This window comes from Jaculus jaculus, chromosome 12 (genome assembly GCF_020740685.1).
Source record: "Jaculus jaculus isolate mJacJac1 chromosome 12, mJacJac1.mat.Y.cur, whole genome shotgun sequence".
NCBI lineage: Eukaryota > Metazoa > Chordata > Mammalia > Rodentia > Dipodidae > Jaculus > Jaculus jaculus.
The window spans coordinates 29880737-29905412 of record NC_059113.1 but is presented as its reverse complement, the minus strand read 5'-3'; the positions used below and the strand labels follow the sequence as shown (position 1 = coordinate 29905412).

General features: G+C 46.2%; 1 protein-coding gene across 7 annotated transcripts in view; it reads left to right on the top strand.

Moving 5' to 3' along the window:
• Nucleotides 1–24676, top strand: part of Slc20a2 (solute carrier family 20 member 2) — a 110046-nt gene that overhangs the window by 77839 nt on the left and 7531 nt on the right. For all 7 annotated transcript variants that reach the window (XM_045130982.1, XM_045130978.1, XM_045130981.1 and 4 more), the window contains exons 5-10: nucleotides 4429–4525; nucleotides 14738–14854; nucleotides 18502–18705; nucleotides 19131–19722; nucleotides 21855–22040; nucleotides 22910–22994. In XM_045130982.1, coding sequence (XP_044986917.1) covers nucleotides 4429–4525; nucleotides 14738–14854; nucleotides 18502–18705; nucleotides 19131–19722; nucleotides 21855–22040; nucleotides 22910–22994 — 1281 coding nt within the window. The remainder of the gene's footprint in view (nucleotides 1–4428; nucleotides 4526–14737; nucleotides 14855–18501; nucleotides 18706–19130; nucleotides 19723–21854; nucleotides 22041–22909; nucleotides 22995–24676) is intronic.

Genomic DNA, 24676 nt, shown 5'->3' with positions numbered 1-24676 from the left:
TTTTTAATTCCTTGACTTGTCCCTGAACATCTTTGTTGACTTGTTGCAATACTCTATAAGCTATAAAGCCGGCCTTAAAGGGCTGTGTTTGCATTACCCACCCGTATTTAAAGTTCTACTTTTTGCTGCTTCAGTTACACATTGCCAACTATGGTCTGAAATGACAAAATGGAAAATTCCCCGCAGAAACAATTCATAAGTTTTACATTGTCGGTCATATGCACGGTGTGATGGAGTCTCGGCTTGTCCTGCTCCAGCCTGCCCAGAATGTGAATTGTCCCTTGTCCAGTGGGTCTACACTGTGCATGCTACCCGAACTGTGTGCGCCCCTCCCCCCCGCCTATGGTGTGTCTGCTGCCACTTTGCACACTACCCACTGTATGTGCGAACCACTGTCTACACTGTATCTGCTGCCTCCCGTGTGTGCCCCTCCCGCGTGTGCCCCTCCCACGTGTGCTCCTCCCGTGTGTGCCCCTCCCTCATGTGCTCCTCCCGTGTGTGCCCCTCCCGCGTGTGCTCCTCCCGTGTGTGCCCCTCCCGCGTGTGCTCCTCCCGCGTGTGCCCCTCCCACGTGTGCCCCTCCCGTGTGTGCCCCTCCCGTGTGTGCCCCTCCCGTGTGTGCTCCTCCCGCATGTGCCCCTCCCGCGTGTGCCCCTCCCGTGTGCTCCTCCCGTGTGTGCCCCTCCCGCGTGTGCTCCTCCCGCGTGTGCCCCTCCCGCGTGTGCGCGGAGAACAGTATATGTAAGATTCTGTGTTGAGCAGTTGCAGGGATCCCCTGGATGGAATGTGTTCCGTGCTTACTTGATATTATTTCAGTTATATGTTGCTTGAAACATACAGCTGGGCATGGTAGTGCCCACCTTTAATCTGAGCTCTCTGAAGGCAGAGGTAGGAGGATCACTGTGAGTTCAAGGCCACCTTGGGACTACAGATTGAGTTCCAGGTCAGTCTGGGATAAAGTAAGACTCTACCTCAAAAAAAAAAAAAATAGAGTTCTTTTTTTTTTTTTAGCATTGTCTAATAGCCTAATGAAGGGCCCACTCTTGAATAAGCACAAACTCACCATGATTAAGCCTCTCCATTCCTTTCCTGGGCTCTGGCCGGCCACAGTTATATCATTAGTTTACATGTGGGCTGCTGGTCTTCACCCTTGTTCTTACACCCCACCCTCACCTGGAAGACTGCCACTCTGCCTTCGGACTTCTCTGCCTAGAGCTCCTCTCCCACCCCAGAGCTGGTCGGTTTCCTGTTTTCTACTCTACAGTGCTCCACTTTTCCCAGTGTTGCTCTTGCTCTGTTGTATGGTGTTTTATTTCTTGCTTCTTGGCCTGCATGTTATGTGACTATGTGGTCAAAGAGGGTGGGAACTGCGTCTAGGTGCTTTATTCCAGTGCGTTCCCGTGTACTCACCACGTTTCAGGTGCTTGTTAAATATTTCTTGAGTGGAGTGATGCCACTGAGAAGTTCTCAAGCAGAGCTGTACTCACCTCCTCTGGAGACCATTAGGGTCTCTCAGGCAAGTGGCAGATCTCTGATGGTTCCCCCATGCCCTCTGTAAGTAAGTAAGTAATTCGTAAGGCTAAGGAGGTTCAGTCAAAGAAATCAGAAATAAATCTCATACTGGGCAGTGAACAAAATAGCAAATCATGAATGAAGCCTTGACAATGGGCTTGTGAAGAATAAGTAAAAAAGAAATAAATATCAGAAAAAACATCTACTAAGCAGACTTAGGAAAAGACAAATGAGGTTTAAATTTAATCTTTTTTTTTTTTTTTTTTTTTTGAGGTAGGGTCTCACTCTAGCCAGGGCTGACCTGGAATTCATTTAGGCTGGCCTCGAACTCACAGTGATCCTCCCACCTCTGCCTCCCAAATGCTGGGATTAAAGGTGTGCGCCACCACGCCCAACTATATGTATATATTTTTTTTTATTTGCAAGCAGAGAGAGATAGAAGAGAGACAGACAGACAGAAAGAATGGGAATGCCAAAGCCTCCAGTCACTGCAAAAAGACTCCAGATGCATGCACCACCCTGTGCATCTGGCTTAGAACTCGGGTCATTAGGCTCTGCAGACAAGCACCTTAACTGCTGAGCTATCTCTCCAGCCCTCAAGTTCTCTTTTTTAAAGAATATAAAGATTATTTTTAAATAATCATCCCATCTTGGGCCTTTCAGAATTTTTTCCACATTGTGTTGCAGAAGAGCTGTGATGTCACCACCCCTCAGCCCAGCCCACCCCAGCACCCCAGTCCTCTGGAAATGTCCCCAGCGCCTACCTTCACATCAAAGGACTCAGGCCTTCGGGCCTCTTCTGAAAATACTAACCATAGCCTCAGCCAGCAGTTGGCATCAGCACTCGGCCTTGCTGTCCCCATTGTGTTTGGACTGTCCTAGCTCCTCGTGCTCACTCAGATGAGTGGCAAATGACAAATGGATGAATAATGGAAAAGAGGGAGGGGAGGAGAGGGAGGGTGGAAGGCAGGGAAAAGGAACCGGAAGAAAGAAAGGAGGCAGATCCCAATGAGACCTTTGTCTTGAGACTGTCCACCTTTAGAAGTATTGGTTGGGAGTCAGCTAGATGGCCATTGTCCCCAAGAAAATAAGACTTTGGAAGCCAGAGGCAACAGGCTCCAGAGCGTTCTCTCGTTTTGTTTTCTGATCAGGTAGGACAGTTCAGGTGGCCATCTCTGGTTCCAGCCAGTTCATCTCAGTATATGCCTCCCGTGACTCCTCTAGAGGCCTAGTCTTTCTGTCACCCTTTCTGCCTCTGCTTCCATGTCCCTTTTGCTTCACCACCACTCAGCACAAGGCTTATAGCTACAGCTCATGGCAACTTGAGGCATTCTAGAATATTCTTGATGAGCCGCACTATTCTGCAAGAAGTTAGTATACATGGGAGTGAAATGCAAACATGTATATGTTTCTGAGGTAGTCTCACTTCTCTACACTGCGACAGCTCACTTCAGTGTTTATTCCTCATTGTCTTTTATTCTTGGTAGGTGGCACATTTATATAAATGCTCAAGAGTATCTTAGGTGGCTTTTTGGAACTAGTCCCTTTTTTGAAATATTTAACTATCAAGTATACACTAGTACCCACATTATTGCTTCATAATCTTCTTGACTCTTTTTTAAAATATGTTTTCATAGATTGTTTTAAAGATATTTTATTTATTTATTTGAGTGAATGAGAGAGAGAAAGAGGCAGATAGAGAGAAAAAGAATGGGCATGCCAGGCTCTCCACCCACTGCATACAAACTCCAGACACATGTGCCCCCTTGTGCATCTGGCTCACGTGAGTCCTGGGGAATCAAACTGGGTCCTTAGACTATACAGGCAAATGCCTTAACCACTAAGCCATTTCCCCAACTCCCCCTTTTATTAATGAAAGAGAGAGAGAATTGGCAAGCCAGGGCCTCCAGCCACTGCAGTCAAACTCCAGATACATGCTTCTGGCTTACATGGGTTCTGGGGAGTAGAACCTGGGTCCTTAGGCTTTGCAGTCAAGCGCCTTAACTACTAAGCCATCTCTCCAGCTCCATAATCTTCTATAGACTTGCTTAAGATTGCATTTCTAATAGCTTCTCAAATGTGAGCTAACCTCAAATATGTGCTGCTTCATTCTTGTGTGTGCATTAAATTGAGAGAATGTCATAGCTGAGGCCTAAAGTTACAGATTAATATTCCATTACATGAAGAATCAACAGTTGCCTACTTTTAATAGTTGAAGGTTAAGTGCTATACCTTATTGAAAGAGTCTGAAAATCCTAACACATGAAAGAGTGTTTCTCGCATGTATTTTATTTATTTATTTACTTTCATCTTATTTCTTTTGAAGTAAGATCTCTAGTCCAGGCTGACCTGGAATTTTGTAGGGTCTCAGGCTGGCCTTGAACTCATGATGATCCTCCTACCTCTGCCTCCCTAGTGCTGGAATTAAAGGCGTGTACCACCACACCAGGCTGCCATATGTATTTTAATTATGTGAAATCTGTCATGCCATGGTGGCTAAGGTTTTGGGCTCTCGAGAGTCCTTAGGGGGCGAATCTCGAGGTAGTTGTTGAAGGTAGACTTCTGGGAGCGAAGGCGATTACAGCCTGAACCACAGCGTGCAGCAGGCACAGCAAGCTTTGCTCGGCGGTCTCAGACCCGGCGCCCCGCCAGCAGCTCGCTTCTGTCTGACCCCGAGCCTGTGACTGCAGAGCCCTGGGGTGTCTGCCGGCCACCGTGGCGGCCTCTCCAAAACTGCGTCTGTGGAGATGAGACGACTACGGCCCAGGTGGCATGTCACAGGCAGCGCCACACCAGCGTTTGTGGTCACACCCGGTTTAGGAAAAATTCCCCGAAATGGTGTCTTGTGTCCTTCTTTGACTGTGGCCTCCAGATGCTCTGAGTCCTGACCACACGCTTTATCTCACTGTCACACAGGAGGACCCTGTTCCCAATGGTCTCCGGGCACTTCCTGTGTTTTATGCAGCTACGATAGCAATAAACGTCTTTTCCATCATGTACACAGGAGCTCCAGGTAAGACTCCGATGGAGGCGGAAGCCCACAGGCAGGGTGTATTAAAATCTAACAGGGTGGACTTGTTTGGAGCGGGTGTTGGTGTTAGCTAACTGAGAAACGATGCTGTTCCTACTCATTATGGAGGAGTTAAAAAAAAAAAAAAAGTGGCAAATACATTCCCTTGTTTAAAATACCCGAAAGATAGATCAAGTGCAAAGACCACAGATTTTCAAGTTAAAAAATAAGTCAGTCCCCCTTCTGCCCTTTGCCATGTTGCCTGAGCAGCCCACTGCAACTCTCTTGGCACCCACAGAGAGGGCAGGCCAGGGGGAGGGAGTGGCGCACCTGTCACCCAGCGGTCAGGGATGCAGTGGGTGAGCTCACAAGCCATGACTGTGGCACTCCCAGGACATTATCAGACCAGTTACCGCCACAATGGCCAGTCAGCACTGAAGCTGAGAGATGATGTCCTTCTGAGAGAGTTATTCTTGGTGGCTCGTAAGCATTCAGTGTGAGGAAGAGCAGTTAAAAATTGTTTTACATTCTGCACAGGACGAAGGACAACAGCATGCACACATTTCAGTACTGGTGGACTGGTGGTGTTCTGTTGGGTTTGCCCACACACAAAGCACAGTGGCACGCACCTGTAGTCCAGCTCTCAGGAGGCTGAGGCCAGAGGACAGCTTGAGTCCACCAGTTCTAGACCAGCCTGCTGAGAAAGCAACGCCCCATCGCAAAAAAAAAAAAAAAATGCAGAAAGAAGCAAAGTATGGGCATGCTTTGGCAGAGCAGATTCCTGTCTGTTTTCCCCCCCTGTGAGATGCACTCCTCCCCACCTCTCTTCTGTGTGAGGTGAGTGGAGCACACACACTAATTATATCACACATGTCCTTTGTGGATTAAGATTCATTACTGGCCATATCTGACAGAAAGTCTCCCCTCTGCTCAGAAACTGAAATTCCTGTCATACATGATGGTGTCTGCCTACAGTACCAGACTCAGGAGGCGGAGGCAGAAATTTGAGGCCAGCCTTAGCTATATAATAAAACCTTGTCTCCAGAAAAAAGAAAAAAAAAGTGATTAAAATTTCCTGCTAAGTAGCATATCATACTTTAGTTGAAAAGTGGCATCTCGCTGGGCATGGTGGCACACGCCTTTAATCCCAGCACTCGGGAGGCAGAGGTAGGAGGATCGCCATGAGTTTGAGGCCACCCTGAGACTCCATAATGAATTCCAGGTCAGTCTGGGCTAGAGTGAGACCCTACCTCGAAAAAAAGAAAAAAAGAAAAAAAGAAAAAAAAAAGTGGCATCTTCCAAAATGGGGAAAATCTTTGTGAATCAAGGAAATCCTCAAATTAGGTTCCTAAATGGTTCTTTACCATTCTGTAACCTGGTGCTTGGTCATTTCTATATCAATTGAAGCATTGATCTTAAGGACTGGATATTCATAGGATTTCTAGACCCTGGGTGACTGGGAGTACTGGGCAGTTAGAGCACAGTGGCTTCTGGAAGTTGTAGGAAAGATGCCAAGCTGAAGGGTCAAGAGGGAGGTGAAACCTTGCTTCAGGTCTCAGCCACCTGACCACCTGACGGCCTTTCAGGTGTTGTAATTCAGTCCATGCAGTGTGCTTATCACTGACGTCAGTGTCTCCTGTGAAGTAAAAAGAAAAGTTGGAGACTGGGGCAAACCAGTTCTGTGCCCCAGAGTTAACCTGTATGCATGAGTCCCCAGGGTGAGATTTACGAGGCCCCTAGGGGCCAAGAGCAGCACAGCGGAGTGATGTTTTTATCCTGTCTTCTTATTCAAGTCCTTGTTCATTCCCTAGAAGCCCTTAAGAGCTCAGTTCGGTGAACAAAGAAAGCAGCCCTTTCCCGGAGGGCTAGTGATCTGAGAGCCTGAGTGAGCCGTGATGGGCTGGGGTGGCTCAGTAGTAGCGTACATGCTTAGTATACAGAGGCTCTGGGTTCCATCCCTGGCAGAGGGAGAAAGAGAGAAAGAGACAGAGTGAGAGATATTGAGCTGGTAAGGCCACAGTTGGTTACCTTTTGTGATATCAAGCCCTGGACAAAGAAATTGGTATAAAGGATGATTTCTTTTTGTTTCTGTACTTTCTTCTTTTTCTCTACCCTCTATTCTTTTTCTTTAATTTTTGTTTCTTTTTATTTATTTATACGCGAGTGACAGAGAGAGAAAGAGGCAGAATAGAGAGAAAGAGAAAAAGAGAATGGGTGCGCCAGGGCTTCCAGCCACTGCAAACGAACTCCAGACCTGTGCGCCCTTTTGTGCATCTGGTTAACTTGGGTCCTGGGGAATCAAGCCTTGAACCAGGGTCCTTAAGCGTCACAGGCAAGCGCTTAACTGCTAAGCCATTTCTCCAGCCCTACCCTCTATTCTTGAGTCTTTAGTTCTTCCAAACAGCAGAAGACAACTGTGTGGTTGCCTTAGTATAAAAATTTGAGTTTATCTATACTTACCCATCTTTTTTTCCCTAACCTCTGTCTTTTTACTGCATAGCTATTGCGTATTTGTTCCAAGAACCATTTTACTGGGTGAGACAACAAGGACAGTGTAAATATCCCATTTGGTTGTTTGATAAAACAGGTCACATAAATCCCAGGAGCTAAGCTTTAGATGCAGGTATTGCTAACCGTACTTTGCAGGTTCATATCACTACCAAAGCTAAGGACCAGAATCTGCCCTGGCAGCCCAGTCCGGGGCCCTAGAGTCTGAGTGACGCATTTCACTGTTGTGCCAGGCACTGAACTGGCACCTTAGCACAGTACCTGCTGCATGTGGAGTGGCATGGAGAACAGCAGTAAAATGTGCCCCAACCTTACCAAGCTCTTTCTCTTTAAAAGTGTCTTCTGCTGGGTGTGGTGGTGCACGCCTTTAATGCCAGCACTTGAGAGGCAGAGGTAGGAGGATCACTGTAAGTTTGAGGCTACCCTGAACTAGTGAATTGCAGGTTAGTCTGAGCTAGAGTGAGACCCTACCTCAAAAAAAAAAAAAACTACCAATGTATTTGGCTGCCTAGTCCTATATTTTAGTATGTCTTTGGTATGCCAAAAAACAAAGCCACCTCCATCATTAGAATATAAAGCAATCTACATATGGATGTTGTGGGACATGATTCAATTGAAACACAATTGTCCCTGTGCCAGGGTTTGGGGTGGGCAGCTGTTCGGGTAGGGACATATTCTTATTGTGAAGTAAGGATGGCAGGAGTCTGTCTGTTAAAGATGATATGGGCAGGGCACTTCCTACAGGGCCTGGCACATAACCAACTCTCTTTTTTTTTATTTGAGAGAGAGAAAGAATCAGAGAGAGAGAGAGAGAGAATGGGTGCAGCAGAGCCTCCAGCCACTGCAAATGAACTCCAGACGCTTGCGCCACCTTGTGTATCCGGCTTATGTGGGTCCTGGGGAATCTAACCTGGGTCCTGAGGCTTTACAGGCAAGCGCCTTAACCACTGAGCCATCTCTCCAGCCCCACATAACTAACTCTTAGTTTGTTAGAGGCTGTTTTATTATTATCAGCCATTATTAGCCTCACTTTTGGGCTATAAAATGACAGCATGCCTTATATCATCCTGTCTTCCTATTTTTTTTTAATTATTTTTATTTATTTATTTGGCAGAGAAAGAGGGAGAGAGAGTGAGAGAATGGGCACTCCAAGGCCTCCAGCCACTGCAAATGAACTCCAGACACATGCACCCCTTGTGCATATGGTTTACATGGGTCCTGGGGAATCAAACCTGGGTCCTTTGGTTTTGCAGGCAAATGCCTTAACCACTAAGCCATTCCTCCAGCCCTCTTTCTATTTTTTTCCATAACTGTATAGAAATTTTTTTTCTTGAAACTTTTGTAGGACTCACCTGGAAGAGAAGGAAGGAAAGGTCATGACTCTTAAGGATGAACCACTTGTTTTCTTAAGTCACAGATTTAGTTCCTGGGGAATTCTCCTAGAATGTCTTATGGAGGGTTCATATATTATATTTGAACATCAGCTTGTTGTTTGTTTTTTTTTTTTTTCGTACATTAATGACACACTTTTTCTTCATATGGTTCACCTCTACTTTTCCAACTGTATCATAAGTAGCCATGGTGACATATTTGGTGAACAAGGTTGACAGTGTTGTAAAACATTGCCTATAAAATTTGGTCCTTAAAAATATGATCAGCAAGATGTCAAAATAACTTCAGGAAACCAAGTGCTTGCTTGGGTTGAATATAAGCTTAATGTTCATTTTTAGTGGAAAAGGTCCTTAATTGTGCGGAGCTGGTTTTGTTCTATTCAGACCGCAAGTGCTGAAATCCATTGCTTGTCTCTTTAAGCAGGCAAGGCAGGTCATCTGATCAAGTCTCTGGCAGTAACATGTAACTAACAAATCCAAGTGAAATGGTCAACCAGCTGCACTGGCATCACACAGTAATCTCAAACATACGTGTGCTCTGGTCCAACACTGGGACTCCTACACAGAAATACTTCAGCCCCGTGGTCTGTATTTCAACAGGGAACCTGTGTAGAACATTTGTGAGCCCCTGTGTGTATTTGTATGGGTGTATGTGCGCACATGCATGCGTGCATACACTCCTGTGCGCACATACACCCATGTGCCAGAGGTTAGCATTGAGTGTCTTCCTCAATCACTCTTCCACCTTATTTTGTGGGACTAGATCTCTCCCCGAACCCAGGACTAGTGCTTGAATTAGAGGCTGCTGTTATGCCCAGCCTTTTACGTAGGTGTGGGATTGAAGTCAGGTCTTCATGTGCGCTATCCTTACTGAGCCACCTCCCCAGTCTCTTCCTTCCTTCTTTCCTTCCTTCCTTCCTTCCTTCTTTCCTTCCTTCCTTCCTTCCCTCCTTCCTCTCTCTCTCTCAGTTTCTTCCTTCCTTTCTTCCTTCCTTTCTCTCTCTCTCTTTCTTCCTTCCTTCCTCCCTCCCTCTCTCTCTCTCTCTCTCTCTCTCTCTCTCTCTCTTTCTGAGTCTGGATCTTGCTGTGCTGCTCAGGCTATTCTGGGCTTTAATAATCCTCCTGAGTAGTTGGAACCACAGTCGTGTACTGTGCTTGGCTAATCACCTCTTTTATCATAAATATTGCTTCCTTATTACCATTCTTAGGTAATGAGTATTCTTAAAAAGTTCTGGCAAGCAAGGCTGGGAAGATGGTTCAGAAGTTACAGGCACTTGCCTGCAAAGCCTACTGCTGGTCTAGGTTGAATTCCTAAACCACCCATATTAAGCTGGGTGCAAACAGTGGCACAAGCATCTGGTGTTTGTTTGCAATAACAGGAGACCCTAGTGTGTCTACATACACATGTGAAAATTAATTAATTTGTGAAAAAGTTCAGACTAGCAGGTTGTTCCTTTTTATCAGCAAATTGATTCCCAGCCATTCCCAGGACTGGTTTCTGGTTTCTGTGGTGCAAACTTGTTCCTGGAACATGGCAACCAGAGAGGCCTGGTTCTGCTCTTCCTTGTTCTCCTCTATCTCCTGGTCCTCTTCTGTCTTGGCTATGTTCTCTCCTTCTGTCTTCTCTGCCTCTGGTCTTGCTCCTCTTCCTCCCTGACCTCCAGCCATAGCTGCTTCTCGTCCAAGCCCAGGGCAGTCAGCTCACCAGCACCTCCTAGGCACTGTGAGAAGGAGCTTTGCTGAGGATCTCTGGGTTCCTGGCTGAGACCATAGCATCCAGACTATAGAACGTCCCCCATAACCTCATCTATTTAAATGCTTGGTCCTGAGTGATGCTGTTTGGGAAGCTTGAGGAAACTTTGGGAGGTGGAACCCTGCTGGAGGAAGTAAGTCACTGGGGGCAGGTCTTGAGGTGACCCATAGCCCAGCCCTGTTTGCTGTTGGCTGTCTGCTTCCTGCTGCCAGTGTGACCACTGGCTTCCCAGTCTTGGTTCAATTCCCTAGTAACCACAAAGGCCAGATGCACGAAGTGCCGCATGTGTCCGGAGTTGGTTTACAGTGGCTGGAGGCCCTGGTGCTCCGTTCTCTCCCTGCCTCCCTCCCTGCCTCCCTCCCTCCCTCCCTCCCTCCCTCTCTCTCTTTGTTTCTATCTATCTGTCTCTGTCTTTCTCAAATGAATAAATAAAAATTCTTTTAGAAATAAAAAAAATTGTTTATTTATTTGTAGGCAGAGACATAGAAGATAGACACACACAATACAGAGAAGTGGGGGAGGGAGAGAGAGAGAAAGGATGGGTACACTAGGTCTCCCAGCTACTGCAAATGAGCTCCAGATGCATGTACCACTGTCTATCTCGGTCGATGTGGGTACTGGGAAGTTGAACCCAGGTTATTAGGCTTTGCAGGCAAGCACCAAAACCGCTGAGCCATTCTCCAGCCCTCTGAGTTTTAATATAAATATAAATCTTTTGAAGATCCTAGTAATGTTCATCATATGTTAAAACAAGAGCAAAGTAATGACAATAGAGATGGAGAATTTATTTAAAAGTCCTATTCAGGGCTGGAGAGATGGCTTAGCGGTTAAGGCAAAGCCAAAAGACCAAGGTTCTATTACCCAGTATTTATGTAAGCCAAATGCACAAGGTGATGCATACGTCTGGAGTTCTTTTGCAGTCGCTAGAGGCCCTGACATGCCCATTTTCTCTCTCTCTCAAATAAATAAATAAAATATTTATTAAAAAGTTCTGTTCATTTCTTCCCTAAATAACTTGAGTATCTTCTACTCTGTGGGATTTGGAATAGAATCATAAAAATGCTTGAGGTCAGTGCTAGCTCACTCCTCATCATATCATTGTTCAGAAAATGAAGGGAGCATGAGATGAAAGGCCATTCAGTGGCAAGAGCCAAAACCCGAGGTTCAGGGCTCCCTGCGCCGTTCTTGGCAGCCACTCTTGGCTGAGTGAACATGACCATTTAAGCTGTGCCCTACTTTGTATGTGCACAGCAGGAAACAACCGTGAGGTGCCTGGTTGTCTTCAGGAAGTAAATCATTTGAAAGATGAAGGCAATCCAATACAAAGTAATTTTGTTATAGCAAACAGCCTTAAGTATTTAGAAGGAAAGAAATGTTTTGCCTAGGGTATGCATTGATTCAGCTTCTTTTTCTCTTTTTTTCCATTTTTTTTTTCCTTTGTAAAAATTTTTGTTGTTGCTGTTGTTTTTGAGGTGGCGTCTTGCTCTAACCAAGGCTGACCTGGAATTCACTATGTAGTCTCAGGCTAGCTTCAAACTCACAGCGATCTTCCTACCTCTGCCTCCCAAGTGCTGGGATTAAAGGCGTGCGCCACCACGCCCGGCCTTTTATTTATTTGTTTATTTTTAAGATGGAGCCCCACAGGCACACATGACCCAGTCATCTTGCATGAGGCTATGAGCATCTCTGGGTGCAGGTTCATTAGCAGAGCTAAAGGGGAAGTGGAATCAGCTCCCAGCCTAGGGCAGTACTAAGTCCATGGCCCCCTGCTATCCTCCAAGTTTGAGAGCGGAGCTAAGTGGCTACATTCCCTCCAGCACCTGTTAGCAAGCAGTAAGCAAGCCAGGGAACTCTGGGGCTTTGTTTTTAATATTTATGAACATTAATTCTGACTTCTGTCATAGTATTAGATATTTAATTTGTAACTCCTTTTCTGACATATTGCTTTTCTATTTTTTATTAACATAAAGAATTAGGTTTCATACAGTGTTCTTTGAACAAATCGCAGTTTTCTTTCCCTTTCTTTCCTCTTCTCTCCCTCCATAACCTCTTACAGTTATTAAAGTACTTAATAATACTTCGAGTAACACTGAGCTGATTTCTTTGTATAAAATAGTTAACAAGGTAATATAGCATATACCATGAAAACTTTATTTTGTAGCCAGGTATGATGGTACACGCCTCTAATTCCAGCACTCGGGAGGCAGAGGTAGGAGGACTGCCTTGAGTTCAAGGCCACCCTGAGACTACCTAGTTAATTCCAGGTCAGCCTGAACCAGAGTGAGACCCTACCTTGAAAAACAAAAACAAAAGCTTTATTTTGCAAAAGAAAAGATGTTTTTAACAATTTATAAAATGATATTATTATATGCATTTTAAGTTGTTAGTTTAAAGGCATATGTAATAAGAAATGAAACTTGGAGCCAGGCGTGGTGGCGCACGCCTTTAATCCCAGCACTTGGGAGGCAGAGGTAGGAGGATCGCCATGAGTTCGAGGCCACCCTGAGACTACAGAGTTAATTCCAGGTCAGCCTGGACCAGAGTGAGACCCTACCTTGGAAAACCAAAAAAAAAAGAAAGAAAGAAAAAGAAAGAAAGAAAGAAATGAAACTTGGGCTGGAGAGATGGCTTAGCGGCTAGGTGCTTGCCTGAGAAGCCTAAGGACCCTAGTTCGAGGCTCAGTTCCCCAGGACCCACGTTAGCCTGATGCACAAGGGGGCACATGCATCTGGAGTTTGTTTACAGAGGCTGGAAGCTCTGGCGCATCCATTCTCTCAATCTCTCTCTCTCTCTCTGTCTGTCTTTCTCTCTTTGTCTTTCTCTTTCTCTCTCTCTGTCTCCCTCTTTCTCTGCCTCCTTCTCTCTGTCGCTCTCAAATAAATAAATAAACAAACAAAAATTAAAAAGAAAAAGAAATGGGGCTGGAGAGATGGCTTAGCGGTTAAGCGCTTGCCTGTGAAGCCTAAGGACCCCGGTTCGAGGCTCAGTTCCCCAGGTCCCACGTTAGCCAGATGCACAAGGGGGCGCACGCATCTGGAGTTCGTTTGCAGAGGCTGGAGGCCCTGGCGCGCCCATTCTCTCTCTCCCTCTCTCTGTCTTTCTATCTGTGTCTGTCGCTCTCAAATCAATAAATAAAATAAAATAAAAAATAAATAAATAAAAAAAAGAAAAAGAAATGAAACTCCACTCCGGTCCCCCATGTATCCATGGAAGAAACCATTGTATTGTTCCAGACCTCTTGCTCCATGTTTCCACATATGGCAGAAGTGAAGAGATGGGTGGTTTTCTTCTGTTAGTGGGCCATGCTGTGCATTCATTATATAGCTTGTTTTTCGTATTTACTAGACCTTGGGTCTTCCTCTCTCAGTGACACCAACCAGCCTTCCCTATATGACAATGTACTGTCAGTGTTTTTACATCTCCATAATGACACATGTGTTAGTTGCTCTGAAAATTCGCATCACTATAAATAGTGCTGTGGTAGATCGATATATGTGCACGTTTGCATGAGAATTTAAATTGTACCTGGAATTTAAATTGCCTGGGAACATGCAGGGGCCTCTTGCCACCAGTGACAGAATGTGGAGTGAGAGCCCCAGAGGGAAACATGCTAAGGCAAGATTGCTGCTGAGCTAGATGCACTCCTGCCTTTCCCTTGGGTAGTGTCATTACACTACTAAATTTTGTTGGGAAGTTTTTCTGTGTTGTAATTCCATAAATTGACGCTTCCAAGAACAGTTACATTTGAAGGTCAGTGTCTTTGAACAAGCTTGTATTTCTATGGGAGGTTTTGTTTGGTTGGTTTTTTTGTTTTGTTTTGTTTTTGAAGGTAGGGACTCACTCTATCCCAGGCTGACCTGGGATTCGCTCTATAGTCTTAGACTGGCCTCAGACTCACAGTGATCTTCCTACCTCTGCCTCTTGAGTGCTAGGATTAAAGGTGTGCACCACCACACATATTGATCTTGGTCTTTATGAGACAGAGTCTCATTCTGTAGCCCAGGTTAGCTTCCAACTCAACAGTCCTCCAACCTTAACTTCCCACATGCTGGGATTATAGGCGTGCACTACCATGCTTAGCCCAAAGTTTTTTGTATTTTAATTTCTAAGCTGACTTTTTAAAAGAGATTCTTGATGTGATCAGAGTGTCATATCCATTTGAAGCAGGGCTTCTGACTACCAAGGAAACAGAAAAGCAGCCATCACATCCCGCCTGTGGGAGGGGCTCTCTGTTAAGACAGAGGACACAGACTCCCTTATAGACACGTTTGTCCACTCAGCCATTCAGATATCAGCATAATATGTGTAGTAAATGGCATTGTTCCAGACATCACAGACTTTCATGCCAAAGTGGTAATGATCATAATATTTAGCTTTCTAACCAGCACAAATTCCCAAAACACAACGTGTCTTAATCCTGAGTCCGTCTATTCTCAATGTACGGCATGTTTGGTTTGGGTTTACTCTGTGGAAAGTTTGTGGAACAGAGTCCAGACGGCTTGTTCTAGCTTGGCGACAGGGAGGACTGGATGTCACTGACAGCACTGTCTGCTGTGTCCACAGTGATGGGTCTGGTTCTGCCGCTGTGGGCCATTGCGCTCATCTCCCTCGGTGTCGCTCTGCTGCTGGCCTTCTTCGTGTGGCTCTTTGTGTGTCCGTGGATGCGGAGGAAAATAGCAGGTAAGCACATTTCCATTCGTTTTATAGTATCATTTATCACAGACGTACTGTAGTATGGAGACATCATGCGTTGGTAGCATCCTTTCCCTTGTCGTTGCCCCCATCCCCTGGGGATGCTCCTCAGTGGGGTTGCAGGTATTCCCCATGGGGCTGTGGGTTATACATTGTGGGAGCAGCAGTCAGTTGTTGGGGGGAGGCAGTGCCTCAGGGCAACCTGTGGCTCTGACAGTCTCTCCACCCTCTCTCCTGCAAAATACCCTGAACCGTGGTGGGTGAATTTTAAGTCTACTTCAGTGATGAGCTCTTAGGAGCCTCTGGATCTCTGCTTTGGTAGGTATTGAGTGCCCTCAGGGTCTGTCTCCACCCTGGCACTGATTGTCAGGCTCAGCATGGAAGCAGCACTCTTGCTCATCTCCCCAATTCCTCTGTGGATTCAGCTAGGCCTTGGCTAAAGTGCAATGGGTGGTTTACTTTCTCGGGTGTCGCTCCCTTCTGAAAAAGAAGAACAGATTCTCCAACAGGAGCGAAGTCAGCATAGGTTAAATTGGATAAGCGTTATTAATTTAGGGAGAATCTGATGTATGTAACCCCTATTTTAGCCAAAGACTAGTGGGAGCTTGACATTCGAGAGCATAATCTTTGACTCCATAGGATTCTGACCAGTTCCCAGTTCCAGATATGGGTTCCTTTCCACTGAGCAGATCTCTTAGCCAATCAGAAAGCTATCGGTTACCCACCACGGCTGTGTGCCACTGTTGTACTGGCGTGTGCATCTTGTCAGGATGTTTGCTTCGGAGTAGCTCAGACCCCTGTGGTTGGCCACTTTCCCCCAGTAGCTCATGTAGTGCTTTCCAGCACTAGACAGGCTGGCTGGGGACCAGCTCTCTTCCGGATTCCAGCCAGGTCTCTCTGTGTTCTATGCTGACAGCACATGGTGTCTTCAGCAATAGGGTCTTACGTGTTACCTCAGGTGGGAACTCAAGTGCTTTGACCAAAGCCTGTCTTGTTTTGGGGACCTCATAGGTCTCTCCCATCAACATCTCATTGTTGGTAACACCAATTTCTGGTAGACATTCCTATTCTTCTAAGTTACAAAACCCTCCTTCCGGAGACTTCCCATGTAAGCCAATGAGAATGGAGGCGTTGGGGGTGCAGCTAAACCCAGAATATGTGCAGGAACACGTGCCAAAGTCTCTGGCCACATCTTGACTCCTGTTCCTGGCTCAGAGTTTTTCTTGGTAACTGGTGTCCCAGGTGAGCAGTGGGGTCCTTGTTGCAATGTGTGAACATCTTGGGGAAATGCATGAAGATAGCACTTCATGCCCGCAAGAGTGGCTAAATTGCAGAGACCAGCAATTCCAAGTGTTTGTGAGATAAGTACAACTATCTGGATTGTGTGTGCACTCATGGTGAAATGAAAAGTAGTATAATCAGTAGAGCAATTTCTTACAAAATTAATCATGTGCTTACCATACGGCCCAGCACTTTTACTCAGAGGGACTTGTGCAAAAAGACTTCCATATACCAATCCTTTAGCCCCCGAGTTGGAAGCAGCCCAAATGTCCATCAGTTGATTGCCATGTTGTATATGCACAACAGAGCACAATTTAGCATTAAAGAATTACTCCTGGCAAATGCAGCCACTTAATGAACTTCACAGGCCAGATACAAAGGAATTCAAATAAGTAACAGATTCCATGTCTCAAGAATCCCATGAAAATTTTAAAGTACTTTTCCATAAAATTTAAGAAGAGGGCAAATTAATAGCAATAGAAATCACCGGTCCTTGGAATAGGAGCTTTGAAAAGATTGAAAGAACATGAAGGAGTCTTTCAGGGATGTGGGGATATTCTGTCTTGCTAAAGAAGGCTGGTGTGCCACAGGTCAACCACCACTTCAAATCATATGTAAATTATACTTCAATAAAAACCATATTTTAGGGGCTGGAGAGTTGCTCAGAGGTTAAAGGCACTTGCTTATGAAACCTGAGGGCCCTCCCCTGTACCCATGTAAAACCAGGCTGCACAAAGTAGGGCATATATTTTGGAGTTCATTTGCAGTGGGAAGAGGCACTGACTGGCCCATTCATACTCATTTTCTCTTCCTCCCCTCTTTGCAAAGAAGTAAATAAAAATATTTTTTAAAACTCATGATGGCCAGGCATGGTAATGTACACCTTCAATCCCAGCACTCAGGAGGCCAAAATAGGAGGGTTGCTATGAGTTTGAGGCCTGCCTGAGACGATATAGTGAATTCCAGGTTGGCCTGGGCTAAAGCAAGACCCTACCTCAAAAAATAAAAATAAACCATATTTTTTAAAGATGAAGATAAATATTCTTAGGAATATGGCTCAGTGCAAACGAACTCTAGATGCATGCACCCCTTGTGCATCTGGCTTATGTGGGTCCTGGAGAGTGGAACGGAAATGTTGGCTTTGCAGGCAAATGCCTGAACCGCTAAGCCTTCTCTTTAGCCCATAGGTCTCAAACTCTTGATGCAGCAATCCTACTGCCTCCGCATGAAGAACACTAGAATTGTGGGTGTGCGCCATCACCCCAGCTTCCTGCTTTCTTTCTAAAGTTTGTTTGTTTGCTTGTTTACCTGTTTGTTTCAGCAAATGAGATCTCCCTGTTCCTGCTGATGAACAGGGTTCACTCATTACATAAAATTTGGTATTCTAAGGAAATCTGAAGCTGGGTGTGGTGGCACATGTCTTTAATCCCAGCATTCAGGAGGCAGAGGTAGGATGATTGCTGTGAGTTCAAGGCCAACCTGAGACTACAGAGTGAATTCCAGGGCAGCCTAGAGCGAGATCCTACCTCAAAAAAAATTTAAAAAACCAAAAAAGAAGAAAAGAAAGAAAATAGAAGGCCAGCTTAGATGGCTATAGATTTATATATAGAATGTCAGCCCTGGGAGAAATCTGGGGAGTCATATTTAACCCTCTCTTTTTAATTTTTTTAATGATATTTTGTTTGTTTTTATTTTTATTTATTTATTTGAGAGCAACAGACAGAGAGAGAAAGAGGCAGATAGAAGGAAAGAAAATGTGTGCGCCAGGGCCTCCAGCCACTGTAAATGAACTCCAGATGTGTGTGCCCCCTTGTGCATCTGGCTAACGTGGGTCCCAGGTAATCGAGCCTCAAACCGGGTCCTTAAGCTTCACAAGCAAGCACTTAACCACTAAGCCATCTCTCCAGCCCTTAATTAATTATTATTATTTTTTTTTGATGTAGTAACTGAGGCCCTAAGTACCTGTCATTTGCTCACTGGCTGAATTTTCTGGCTTGAGTTTGCTGCATAATTGATTAAAATTTCTACATTATTTTCCTCAATCTAGCTATCACCTTTTTTTGTTTCAAAGTAATTACTAAAGCATACAAAAATGCACTCACTTTAAAAAAATTGTTACTATTATTTGAGATGAGAGAGAGGGAATGGGTGTGCCAGGGCCTCTAGCCACTGCAAACAAACTCCAGATGCATGTGCCACCTTGTGCATCTGGCTTATGTGGGACCTGGAGAGTCGAACATGGGTCCTTAGGCTTCGCAGGCAAGTGCCTTAACTGCTAAGCAATCTCTCCAGCCCTATATTCACTCCTTAATGTCCATTTTCCTGTAATGAATGCTTTTCTCTGTTTTCTATAGGCAACTTAGAAAAGGAAGGGGCTTTGTCACGAGCCTCTGACGAAAGCCTCAGTAAAGTCCAGGAAGCAGAGTCTCCAGTCTTTAAGGAGCTGCCAGGTGCCAAGACCAGCGATGACAGCACCGTCCCTCTCACAGGGCCATCTGGGGAGACTGTGGGGACTTCTGAGGGCACATCCACAGGGAACCACCCACGGATCTCCTACGGTAAGGCTTGCCTGGAGAGCTTGCATATGTGTAATGGGGAGAGCCTTCCCAGGAAGGGAGCAGCTGGGCTGGCACAGATACAAAAGTGTCCCCCAATTTTACGGTTTTTTTATCTTTTTAATTTGAAAAAGAGAAAATATGTGTGCCCCAAGCCCTCTTGCCACTGTAAATGAACTCCAGACACATGGGCCACTTTGCACATCTGGCTTTCCATGGGTACTGGGGAATGAAACCCTGGCTAGTAGGTCTTGCCAGCAATCACCACTCACCACTGAGCCATCTTCCCAACACTCTTATATTATATTGTGTGGTTTTTGGTGGTTGAGGATCCAACCCTGACCCTTGTGCATGCTAAGCAGGTTTTCTGCCACTCAGGTACACTCCCTCACATACCCTAAAATCGGCCTCTTGTACATCCTTTTCAGGACGGGCACTTTCCATGACTCATGGCTCTGCAAAGTCACCCATCTCCAATGGGACGTTTGGCTTTGATGGCCACATGAAGAGTGATGGTCACGTGTACCACACTGTGCACAAAGACTCGGGGCTCTACAAAGACTTGCTGCACAAAATCCATGTGGACAAGGGCTCCGAGGAGAAGCCAGCTCAGGAAAACAGCTATAGGCTGCTGCGGAGGAACAACAGCTACACCTGCTACACGGCGGCCATCTGCGGCATGCCGGTGCACGCCACCTTCAGGTCCACGGACACGTCCTCCGCCCCCGAGGACAGTGAGAAGCTGGTGGGCGACACCGTGGCCTATTCCAAGAAGAGGCTTCGCTACGACAGCTACTCCAGCTACTGCAACGCAGTGGCTGAGGCCGAGATCGAGGCCGAGGAGGGTGGCGTGGAAATGAAGCTGGCCTCCGAGCTTGCAGACCCTGACCGGCCTCGAGAGGACCCCGTGGAGGAAGAGAAGGAAGAGAAGGACACTGCAGAGGTCCACCTGCTGTTCCATTTTCTTCAAGTCCTCACTGCCTGCTTTGGGTCCTTTGCTCACGGTGGCAACGATGTGAGGTACCTTTCACTTCATTCAGCAGACATGCCCTGGAGTCTGCTGGGTGCTGGGACGTCTGCGCATGAGTAGCCACGGCATGCCCCAGGGAGTAGAAGGGACCAGAACTCTAGGTCTTCAGCTGGAGACCAGCTCAGGGTGCTGGGCGTGGGGCTACCCACTGGCAGGGTCTGAACCAAACAAAGGATTGGTATGGGGGAGGGGACAGAAGGTTCCAAGGCTGGAGTGGAATGCCTAGACTATTCTAGAGCAGGAGGTCTTGCAGGGACAGAGAGTGGAAACTGCGAGGTCAACAAATCATGGAGGCCAGGATTACTCAGGGCCAGGTAGAGGCAAAGAGAAATTTTGATCTTCCAGGCAAAGGAGTCCCAGCTGCTTGGGAAGCCAGGGCGAGAGGGATGCTCGAGCCCAGGAGCTTAAGACCAATCCTTGGCAACACAGCCAGCTCCTCTTAAAAATAAGTTTTTCAGCCAGGCATGGTGGTGCACACCTTTAATCCCAGCACTTGGGAGGCAGAGGTAGGAGCATCACCATGAGTTCAAGGCCACCCTGAGACTTCATAAAGTGAATTCCAGGTCAGCCTGAGCTAAAATGTGACTCTACCTCAAGAAATAAAAAAAAAAAAAAAAAATTCAGAGGAAGGCATTTTTCACACAGAGAAGAGTGGCCACTGGAAGGTTTGACGGGCTGACTCACTACGGTTTAAGAGCATGGCCCTAACTTATTCTGTGACTAGAACAAAAGAGACAGTGGTTTGCAGTAACATTCGAGATCCCACTCAGTGGCCCCAGAGGCCTGCCCTGCTGGGACACTGCTGTCTTTCCAGATAGGCTCCTGAGTACAATGCTGCGGGGGGAGCGGAACACAGCCTTCCGTGTGGAAATGCAGTGAGTGCCTCCCGCCCGCCTGCTGTGAATGTGTAGAAGTGCCAGCCCTGGCTAGGGAAATTAGAAAAAAACATACGCATAGGAAAATAACAAATACGCATAGGAAAATAACAAAGTATCCCAAAACAGCATTTGTATTCAGTAACTGCTTCAGATTACCATTATCTGGAGCAGACGCTTGCAACTTGGGAGCTGTCTTTGAGGCTTTTGAGCAGGATGTCGTCTAATAAAAGCAAGTTAAAGAAATGATCCTGTGACAACAGAACCATCCAGAGAAAGCTTATCAAACATATGTCAGGCCACAGCTCTGAATCATTTATAACTGCCTGTAATCCTCTTCAAAACAAGCCTCTAAGCTAGATCAGTAATGTTCTTACAAGACAGGCCTGAAGCTCAGAAATGTGAAATTGGTTGCCTAAGATCACACAGCTAAAGTGAAGCCCTCTTGGAAGCCACTCGGTTGTGACACAACCCATATTCTGTCTACACTGCTGGGCCAACATGGGGTCTAAAAGCCCGTATGTGAGAGCTCTGAGCTCTGAATGGTTTCTGAGGCTCTGAGGGACAGTAATGTCCAGGGGAAAGGATGCAAGGCCTGAGCTTCATCCAGTCCTCCTGCAGCAGAACCTTTGCCTTGCTGTTCTTATGGGGAATCTGGAAGGACTGCCGAAGTGCGCACCACGGTTGTGAGCTGTGACTGGCAGGGAGAATCAGCAGCAGTATCAGGAGTGGCAGCGGAAATGGAAAGACATTTGGCGGGGGGGGGGGGGGGGGAGTCAGACATAAGAAAGAAATGCAATTCTATTATATCCTGCCTTGTGGATTAACTGTGAAAGCATCAGACTACGTGAAATTAGCTAGTAACTACAAAAATGCTATATGATACCACATGTCCGTAAAGAAGTCAAACTTACAGAAGCAGAAAGCAGAATATGGTTGCCAATGAGTCGGGGGAGAGAGACAAGGTAGCTTAATGGATATAGGACTTCAGATTTGCAAAATGAAAAAGTTCTGGAATTCTGTTTCACTGCAGTATAACTACACTTAACATTACTAAACCATACACTGTGGCTGAAATGGCAAATGTGGTCTTTACAACTGTATTCAAAGTCATTTTGATGACTTAGATGATGCAGGTAAGTCACAAATACAGGAAGACTGACTAATTCTCAGAATTGAAAAATCGCTGCCTTTTGCAAACAGTGTCGTATCTCTGTGTAATTCATCTTTCCCCCTCCCCCCAACAGTAATGCCATCGGCCCCCTGGTAGCTTTATGGCTAATATACGAACAAGGCGCAGTGCTGCAAGAAGCAGCTACTCCTGTCTGGCTGCTGTTTTATGGAGGAGTTGGGATTTGCACAGGCCTCTGGGTTTGGGGGAGAAGAGTGATCCAGACCATGGGAAAGGACCTCACTCCGATCACGCCATCCAGGTGAGCCACAGGTGAGGGCAGGAGAGACAGGGCTTAGTGGTTGGGGCCCGTGTGCGTATCTGAGAGCGACCCCTCATGCCACCTCGCTGCAGTGGGCGGTCCCATAAGAAAGGCAGAAGGATCCCTCCCCGCTAAAACCCAGTAGCTGCGGTAAGCAGTTTCTAAAGAGAAGGTCCACCGTAACTCACCCTGTGTGGGAGGTTCGGGCCCATGATATCTTTCATTCTCTGGGCCTGTAGAATGGTAGCACATTATGTTACATTTGTTATGTTATTGTGGAAGCCTGGGGCAATGGGGGTACTGCAGAATTGAACCTTGGTCCTTAGCCTTCACAGGCAAGTGTCTTCACCTCTAAGCCATCTCTCCGGCCCTCTATGTCTCTTTTTAAAAACGTTCGAGGTTTCCATTTCCTTTTGTGCCTAATATTCAATTCCCTGCCCTTGAAATTCATTTTCACAAAAGATTGTTTTAATTGACTTGAAGAAAAACCAGTCATCTGCGGAAAGTTGACTTCTTTGTAATAAATTCACACATTTAAAATGGGAGCTTGACTTTCCCCACCCCCTTTTAGGAATGACTAATTTATCATCTTACTGCACAGCGGGAATTTATGACCCAGTTCCACACTGTGGGTTTGAAAATACATCAGGAAAACAAGGCTGTTGGGTGTCAGCGGCATAGCACAAAGCCCTGGTGTGAGCTACTGCTGCCCTTATGCAACAATTTCTTGTCCTGTTAATGGTCATCTGGCCCAGTCAGCAGTCCATAGCTGACCCAGAGAATATTCTGGCAAGGCTCTGGCACCCACAGAGTGTCAGCAAGGCCACACAAAGAGTGCCTCTGACATGTCTTCCTGTGCTCCCCTGCAGTGGCTTCACCATCGAGCTGGCCTCCGCCTTCACCGTGGTGATCGCCTCCAATATTGGGCTTCCGGTCAGCACTACCCACTGCAAGGTAGGTCTCTTCCCGCCCAGGGTCGGCCTTTCACGGGGAAGCGGATGAACACAGTGACACCAAGCGAATTCAAGAAAAGCTGATGAGCTGTGTGTGTGGCTTAGAGGAAAAAGCATGTCATGGTTGACTAGATCTTCCAAGACAATGTGGAAGGGGGGAGGGCGTGTTTGTGTCCCTCAAAAGGTCCCCTGGCATGCTCCTTGATCCCCAGTGTGGCACCTGATGTTGAAATTTTGCCATCTCACCCTGAGGGTGGGCTTCCTTTCCTGTGTGTGCCTCACAGTCCCCCTTCTCCCAGTGCCCCCTTGCGCTGCATTTTCTGTTGAAGTCGTAGGTGTGGTGACCATGTCTGTCGGCTCAGGTCGGTGTACCATTCCATTCCTGCCATTGCAGGGGACCAGAGTCAGCAGTGAAATAATAGAAGTAAACAGAAATCACCCCAATGGAAGTATAAGGCATGACCCAGAGCAGCTTACATTCCAAATGAGGGGCAACTCCTAATCCTGACTACTGCCAGGGACTCTGAGCCGCAGAGCCATACAGGAGAGAGTTGCTAGTGATGGTGCACGTGGAGTCGTGAGGCCTTGACGTCCACAAAGCCAATGAAGAGGAAACGGGCTCCATGCATTGCAGGAAATTCTGCAGGGTCACCTGGAGAAGCCACGAGTGGAACCCAGTCCCTTAGCACAGATCTACCCAGTGTCTAGATACACTTCTAAAATATTCCCCACGATCCTCCAACATTCAACAACTCTGACCAGCTTTAAGCAAAGCTCATCAGGAGCCATTCTGCAAAAAAGCACCTGTTCTGCCAGGAAGGGGAAAGCCAGCAGCTGCCAGACAGGCATACTGCCTGCGTTTACCTGTGATATAAAATCTCGGCCAGTGCGTTTATATAGACAAATGCCAGCTAAACACAAACGGCTTAGTGCTTCCCATGTTAAGGTCATTTCTAAGAGTAGTGTGTTTAAGATAAAGCTGGGACTTTTTAAAAAATTTATTTTATTTATTTTCAAGGAAAGAGAGAGAGATAATAAGGATGATATTAATGTTATTAAAGGATTTATATCTGGTTTGTATAGTACCTTAGTGGACAAATGTGTATGTTCTTGCTATCCTGCTATTACTAGTGATAGGATTAGGTTTGTTTCCTTAGGGCAGTAATAGGTAGTATTAGGAGGGGTTGGCACTGAAAATGAATCTCCTTCACATGCGCCTGCTGTGGGATGCTATCCGCAAAACAGAACAGTGCAGTCAATCTGGTGGTGTGTCAGGTATCCACTGCCATTGCCCAAAATCGCTGTCAAAAAAAAAAATCCAGACAATAGGTGTGACCTCTAGGCGCAAATCATGCCACCTTCACATCCAGTGCTAACACCCTTAGGTCTGACGTTTCTTCTGCATGCATATGTCCTTAAGTGGCAAATATGGGCTAAAGGGTGTGTGATGTGGGAGCTTTATGTGGGTCCTGGGGAATCAAACCTGGGTCCTTTGGCATTGCAGGCAAGCATCTTAAACACTAAGCCATCTCTCCAGCCCCTGTGCTTGATTTTTAAGTTTCATGCTTTCCCCATTCACAGATGGATAAAGTGAGGAAACCGGCAGGACAAAAGGGCAAAAGCTACTGTTTAAAATGAGCTTTTGGGTTTGTCTGAGTAGATTCTGTTAATCACATTCCTGCC